The sequence below is a fragment of the Solanum tuberosum genome, unplaced genomic scaffold (genome assembly GCF_000226075.1).
Source record: "Solanum tuberosum cultivar DM 1-3 516 R44 unplaced genomic scaffold, SolTub_3.0 scf00026, whole genome shotgun sequence".
Classification (NCBI taxonomy): domain Eukaryota; kingdom Viridiplantae; phylum Streptophyta; class Magnoliopsida; order Solanales; family Solanaceae; genus Solanum; species Solanum tuberosum.
The window spans coordinates 739895-747674 of record NW_006238952.1 but is presented as its reverse complement, the minus strand read 5'-3'; the positions used below and the strand labels follow the sequence as shown (position 1 = coordinate 747674).

The following is a 7780-nucleotide window of genomic DNA, read 5'->3' as shown; positions in this document are numbered from 1 at the left end:
TTATTGTAATGTATAGTATTACTTATATTATTTTTAAATATATTTAAATATTATATGTTACCTTTTTTATCTTAATTTATATGGCATTGATAGAATTTAAAGTGTCAAATAATTGTTAATTATTGTAATATATAATATGGAGTATTTAAGTCATTTAGAGTATAGTAATTAATATATAATATGTAGTATTTAAGTGGAAGGTGGTGGGCCCCACATGTAAATATATTGGATATTAGTAGTGATTCTTATTGGAACACATGTTACCTTGTGGTGAATACTTATTCCCTCTTCTTATATAGTAATTCATTAAATTACCTTACCAAAAGGTCTAAAAAAAAGTAGGAAGGGAATATAATTGCTATATTTACAACATCTGCAAGCAGAGTTTATTTGCTTCATAAATTTTGTTTCAGACAAACCGTACGACAGTAGTATATTCAAATCTACTTCGCGGCACTGTCCAAATCATCAGCCGACAAAACTCCGGCGACGGGCCCCACAATCCCGCCGTCGATTATGGAAAAGACACATGCCATATATTGACAGAGACATGACCCAATCAAGTTCCTTATTTTACCGTTGAAGAATTTTAATCTTAAATATAACCCAATTCCAAACATTTTGAAAGCCCCAAAAAAATTTCAAATTCAAATTTCTGTTCAATGGCCTTATTGGCTGCAAACACAAGATAAAGCATATCTAACCACTTCCCTGCTCTTTCTTTAAAGCAAAAATAAAGTGCCCCAACAAACAAGAAATCAAGAATCCTATTTATATAACCTGTTGTTCTGTTCTTTTACCCAAATTGGGTGTTCAAAAATGTCTGGTTTCAAGAGAACTACAAACCCTCTTCGTTCTTCGAGTTCGTATAATTCCCTTTATGATAATCCTTTAAATGAGCTCGGACAAAATCGGAGTAGTAGCAATGGCAGCAGTACTGTTGGAGAAGCATTGGGTGTTCATTTGCTTCAGAACCAACTTGTTATATCTGATAATAAAGAGAATGCTGCACCAGATAAAGCTGAAAAATCCAATCTTTGTGATAAAGAAAATGTTTTACGGTATGATTGGACTAGTAAGGTTGTGAATAATGAGTTTACATCAGCTCCGAGGGTTGGGGCTGATGTGAAAGACTCTGTGCTGAGGCCATCTTCGCTTCAACTATGTATACAAAAACATGAACCAGATTCTAAAATTGGGTTGAAAATTTGGGAACACGCGGATACTGAGACGCCGAATTCTGCTAATATTTGGGATTATTCGGATTCTGAAGCTGCTCCAGCTTCTTCTTGGTCTACACTTCCTAATAGGTCTGTATTTGTCTTTGATTTAGAGATAAAAAACAGTTCTTTGCTTATGATTATTGATGATAGTATTTTTTATTTTTTTTTGCAGGTCATTGTTGTATAGGCCTTTGCCTATAGACATTGGAAGATGTACTTGTGTGATAGTGAAAGAAGCATCTCCAGAAAGCAGGGATGGAGGGAGTTTTTACTCACTGTATACAAATGTAAGGCTTCTTTCACTACTTTCTTTAAGCTTGTTGAAAACCAGTAGGCAATAAGCATTCTGCTGTTCAATGCTTTGGTTGTAGTAAGAGACGTAGCCAAAGATTCGAACTTTATGGATTCTGAATTCTAGGATAGCAATATCAGGATTAGTAACTGAGTGCTGATTTCTTAATACAAATAAAAGGTTTGAACTAAAACTAATGGGTTCAGCTGAACCTGTACATCGGTTTCTAGCTCCCCCTGGTCATAGTTCTTTAATCATGATAAAGTTGTAGTGATGAAGAGGGAATTCCTTTAGTTTAAAAGGTAAGATAGAAAGAAAATAAATGAGAGAGACACTTTTCACTATCATTTTACCTAGAAGAAGACAATTAGTGACCAGAAAAGACTTAAATCAAGAGAAATATGAATATTATGAAACAACATAGATGTTTATATCATCATACTGTATAATTTCTATAAAAGATTTACTTATGAACTATACTATTAATCAGCACCAAATTATGTATGACATTGCAAATAGGCGTGTGATTTCAAATATAGCTTCCGAATTCCATCAAGGTATCTAGTCATTTGTCACAGAATTGATGATGTTAACTGAGAGATATCTAAGAATACAGAAGTCACTTGGTACTTAACAGATGATACTGCTCCTTGCATCCCTGAGCATCAGGCAAAACTTGAGCTTTCTACAAGTCTTTTGAAGCAAGAAACTCTTTGCTTATAGCGTCCCAAGCAGTGTGCTTGACTTGAAAATTCTTATTTGTGAACTTACATCTTTTTAAGTACTACTTATTTTGACAATGTTCTTATCATCTTCTTGAAAATTCTTATAATGCCAAGCTGGTTGTAATTCATTTGTTCCGACATTTGTGATTTGTACTGCTTCTTTATGGAGCCATCAAACAATTATTTGTTAACTCTCATGGACAATACAGTATACACCTAAGGAACCAACTCCATCAATATTCAGTTAATCTTATCCTTGTTTTGATCAAAGAGGAGCTAAGGTGTTCATTTCACCCACCATTAGTACTCTTTCTCCAAATTTCACGAGGAATTTTATCATTTGATAAGATTCATGGTTGAGAGCTATGCTATGGCAGAAACATTGACTGACACATGTACTGATATCTATTTTTGTGTCTTATTTAAACTGAAGGAGGGGCAGGGGCGTCAGAATCGGAAACTTGCCATAGCCCATCACAGAAGGCGTAATGGGAAATCTGAGTTTGTAGTTGCTCAAAATACAAAGGGAATATGGGGAAAATCTGATGACAGTTTGATTGGACATGTAACAGCTAATCTTCTGGGATCAAAATACCAAATATGGGGCCAGGTACATTTTGTTTTAACACAATGAGATAAAGACACACATATGGTTAAGTGGCATCCTTCCTGTGAGATGTGCTTGTCTAACTAACTCTTGCTTCTGCATAACCTATTTATTTCAGGGCAGTCCTACTTCCACAACCAAACAATCAAAATTGTTGGGCGCTGTAACGTAAGCTTTGTCTCTCTGATTTTCATCCACAAAGTGGCTCTTAGACCATAGTAATAAAAGTATATTGTCTACAGATTCATGCCTACCATCGCGACCTGGACTGGAAGCTACAGAAGGATAAAAGCATGCATACCAAAACACCAGTCCATGCAGTTAAAATGTACAGCTCAGGTGAGCACTGTTGCCAAAACTATAACAGTGCACTTAAAAAATTCGTTAGTATGTTCATAGTGAACTAAGTTTTCTGCTCTGGATATAGCACATCAATGGACTACCCGCAGATTGGGAGGAGCATATGGACAAAGTGAATCAGTTGTTTTCGAAGATTCCTCATTACAATAAGGTATAAATATCTGTTTTGTATAACCGTTTGAAAATGCTTTGAGTTTGTTTTTGAAGATTCCTCACATCTAATATGCAATTATTTGGTACATGTAGGTCTCAAGACAGTATGAGTTAGATTTTAGAGATAGAGGAAGGGCAGGACTCCGAATCCAGAGCTCGGTTAAGAATTTTCAGCTGACTATGGAGGTATGTACATTAACAGTCATCCTGTAACAACATTTCACTACAACAACCAAAATATATCCGGACAAGTGAGCCTATTCGATCGTCCTGTATTCATGCTTGTTATTATTTGTTAATAGAAAAATGGAAGGCAAACAATTCTACAACTTGGTAGAGTGGGGAAAGCTAAGTATGTGATGGACTACAGGTATAACATATATATCCTGGTTTTTAGTACTAATTCACGCAGAATTGTTTAGATAATTAGACAGCTAGATATATATTTATCCCAATGAGCAGAGCAATTCGCTCAATTAACATTAACAACTTGAATTTTCTTGTTGAAAACAGGTACCCGTTGACAGGTTATCAAGCGTTTTGCATATGTTTGGCTTCTATTGATTCAAAGTTGTGTTGCACACTGTAAACGGGGAGTCTTCAGTGCCTTTTGTTGTTCAACCTCTGAACAGCAAAGTCACTTATCTGACTTTAAGTGCAATTTTTTCGCCTCGCCAAGGCATCACGCGTATTTGTTCTTGGTTGTTATAATTTATTCATGTACCTTGGTGGAATATTTTGTACAAGCAATTTAGACATGTTCTGTTTAATGAAAATACAGCATTGTGCACTATGATTGTTTGTCTTGAAATGAAAGAAACCAGAAAAACCCCACACACAACAAAAAATGGAAAATTGCAATTTCGTGAAGGATAACGTGGGCATGTGAGCCTTGTGTTTGTTTGACTTTTAAAATAGTGTGTTTTAGGCTTTTAGCAAATGAAGGAAATTGGATCATGTCACCCACCCAACGTGGATCAACTCGACCTGTTAGGATCTGTCAAAAAGAAAAACAGAATAAACCTCTTCCTTCTTTTCTAAAGACTTACTGACAGTACAATTTTCTATGAATGTGGAAACGATTATCTGTAACAAGTACGATCTTAGATTGTGTATTTGTAACAGGTATGACCTTAAACTATATGACTATTTCGAAAATGTTTGTGTTTCATAAACATGTGGTTTCACCATTCAATTAGTAAAATGAATTCAATGATTCTGCCAACTGCAGAGAAATAATCTATTTTTACCATAGAGTAGTCTTTTTATATATATATATATATAACTCAGAGTTAACTTGCGCACATGAAAAAACTATTCAAACATTGTCTATAACTGAATAAATCCAGATGAATCCCACATTTCCAATGATTCAAAAACTAATTAAAAGCAAGATAAACCCCTGCGACATAACATGCAGCAATATATTGATAAAGGTAAGTAACAGTCTTTGTATTATTATTGTAGAACTCATAACATACTAAAGAATATTTTTCAATTTCTCTATCTACATAAACAAATACAATATTGAGAAAAAATAATAATAATATTAATAGTCATTAAATATAATACTTAAAAAAAATAATATAACCCTCATTCTCTGGAAAGATAAAATCATTTTAAAGGAAAGTATCTGTTTCCATTTTCCTTTTTTTGTTTTTGTTGCCTCCCCAAATTATACTCTCCTTAACTTAAAAATAGTAATATACACGAATAATTTTTATATCTCACGTCCATAGTTATTAATTAATTAATAAGCTCACACTGAAACATTGGCAATGTTAAAGAATCCAAGTCACCAAAAATAATATCATGCTCCTCAATGAAGCTACTTGATTCTTGGCAATCAAAATAGGTTTGTATATCATCAGGGAAGCTCCTCCGTGGTCGGTCTGGCTCCGGTGGAGTTTCCGGGCATTCAATTACCTCCGATGTTCTTTCGAGCATTTCCTTGAATTTCGTAGACTGCAGCAAAATTTCTAGTGCTGCTGATGAAGTCGCGGCTCCGCCACCTGGATGTGGCAGAGCCGCGACAGTTACATCGCAGCCGGAGCTTTGTTGTTGGGTTAAATTTGTAGGCATGAGATGAATGTCATTAGGGTTAGGGTTAGGGTTTGGTTCAGGGTTATTAATGGTATTATTATTTGTTTGGTCAGAGGGACGTAGCCATTTAATGTAACGGCTAAGGTCAAAATTTGTAACGGCGTTTAGTCCACGGTATTCAATAGCTGCCATATCATATGCGGTTGCTGCTTCCTCTTGAGTAGCTGCATTTGATTGGTACAAAATAATGAAAATATAAAAACACCGCTATATATCTAATTTTGTAAGATATTCAAACTTATATGTACGACAATCTAGTGTTTTATTTATGCGTAAAAAAATAATTTTAATTTTAAATCGTATAATTTTTCGATGAACGGGATTTAGATGAACCTAGAAGCTATGACCCAACATGTGATTTTATCTTGAATACTTTCTCTATTTCAATATATGTGACATTGTTTGACTAGACACAGAGTTAAAGAAATAAGGTAAGTATTTGTTATGTTTATCATAGTATTCTTATTAAAGTCACTTTAATGCTTACTTTTAATTGACTTTTTTTCATAATAAAATATAAATTGGGATCTAATTAATAAGAATAAAGACGACATTCTTTTTTAGACGAACTAAAAACAGAAGAATGTTACGTTAATTAAGTAGGACAGGTAATTAAAATGGAAAAAATTAAGAGATGTTGAGGGGTATTGTTGGAAATGAGTGGATTATATATAATATATGTAATAAATTGAAGAAACTAATTTGCATGACAAATTGGGTGAGAAGTTGAAAAATGAAGAGATGGGGCAGGGTTGTGAAATCTTAAATAGCAGACCTAGCAGTTGAAAGTTGGTGATCTATATATACCCAACCACCAACTAATATTTAATTTTCCCTCCTTCCTAATCTAACTTTTGGCTTTTTGCCTCACTTATTTGACTTATTTTTCTGCTTCCATATGCCCATGATTTTCATGGCTATAGTAATGCAAAATAGGCACTCAATGTGCAACTAAACTCAACAATATTAATATCGATAAAGAAGTGCTTGCTCTACACTACACATAGTGACATGTGGCAACAATCAACTACATGTCAAACAATCATCCTCACTCCCTCCTCACTCCCTCCGTTTTAATTTATTTGACTTATTTTAATTTGACACACAATTTAAAAAACACGTCACGTGGATAATTGGAACTGAAGACTTGTTAAAAAGGGAAAACGGTCATTCTTATTGAGACGGTAAGGGAGTATTTCTTAAGTGCATTTAAGAATAAATATGATGACACTTGGATTGATTTAGGGACAATGCTTTCGAAAATGATGTTTTTTTGTGAGGTTCTTTTAGGTAAGCGACCAAAATATACTACACTAATTGTGGAGAATTAATCTCAACTTGTCAAACTTCATTAAACTTTGTCTACCTGTCCTATCAGAAACATCAAATTTAGGATGAAAGACTAATTAATTAATTTTCTAATTTTGTTACTTTTTTAATTTTCCCACCAAATTAATTATGAAGAGGGGGTTGGATGAATATTGTATACTACAAATTTTCAACTAAAAAGACGTGTTAGTAACTAGTAAGAGTAATCTCATACGTACCATATGTTCCAAGGTAGAGATATTTATTGCCAAATACCCTTCCAATTCGAGCCTCCCATCTTCCATTGTGGTGGTGTCTACAAATCCAAAGTAAATAATGACAAGTTTAGATTCTAGCCAAGATAAAAATATTAGTAGGTGATTTCTTCTGATCTGCTTGAGTACAGGGTGGAGTGAAAGTGTTCATGTTAGTAACTTTGATTAATGTACATATTATTAGTTTAGAACTCAATGACTTAAAAAGATTAAAATTTAAGAACCATATACTTCAAATCCTAACTCTACCTCTATGTTGTGCAAAGTTACGTAAAAACATGTTGATAAAATTAATAAACAGATACTAGATAAAATTGTACGTATAAATGCAAAACAAGTTAATTTAGACACCACCGTTACGTTAGATATAAATCTTGAAGAGCCGTACAAGTGCATGAATGGAAGAAACGTGAAGCATTTAATAAGATGAGTTCAATGTCAATATCAAGAATATACGACATAGTTAGATGGCATAGTAGTATGAAGGATGGGAATAGATGAAGACTCATAAACACTTCACAGTTGAGCAGCAATGATGGGCATCTTACTACAACTTATAACATTTACAAGCTTCATTTATAAATACTTTTCCGGTTCTCTTGTACTTGTTTATTACTTTACAAAAAAAAAATTATCGTGCAAAATTCAAAGTGAATAAGTAAAAATGTACAAACTATTATTCAATGCATGCCAAATATAACCTTTTTTTGAGGGGGGGGGGGGGGCGCGGGGGT

General features: G+C 33.9%; 2 protein-coding genes across 2 annotated transcripts in view; one reads left to right on the top strand and one right to left on the bottom strand.

Moving 5' to 3' along the window:
- Positions 1–645: 645 nt before the first annotated feature.
- Positions 646–4156, top strand: LOC102591622 (tubby-like protein 8). The gene is made up of 9 exons (XM_015306184.1): positions 646–1310; positions 1396–1510; positions 2674–2850; positions 2966–3015; positions 3090–3186; positions 3275–3358; positions 3454–3546; positions 3663–3730; positions 3874–4156. Exons 1-9 carry the CDS (start codon positions 820–822, stop codon positions 3947–3949), a joined length of 1251 nt encoding a protein of 416 aa, XP_015161670.1. The 5' UTR covers positions 646–819; the 3' UTR covers positions 3950–4156.
- Positions 4157–4956: 800 nt separating this feature from the next.
- The window catches only part of LOC102591293 (AP2-like ethylene-responsive transcription factor At1g16060), a 4667-nt gene continuing 1843 nt past the window's right edge, over positions 4957–7780 (bottom strand). The window contains exons 7-8 of the mRNA XM_006341361.2: positions 7011–7087; positions 4957–5627 (exon numbers count right to left, since the gene is read on the bottom strand). Of these exons, the coding sequence (XP_006341423.1) occupies positions 5107–5627; positions 7011–7087 (598 nt within the window). The 3' untranslated portion in view covers positions 4957–5106. The remainder of the gene's footprint in view (positions 5628–7010; positions 7088–7780) is intronic.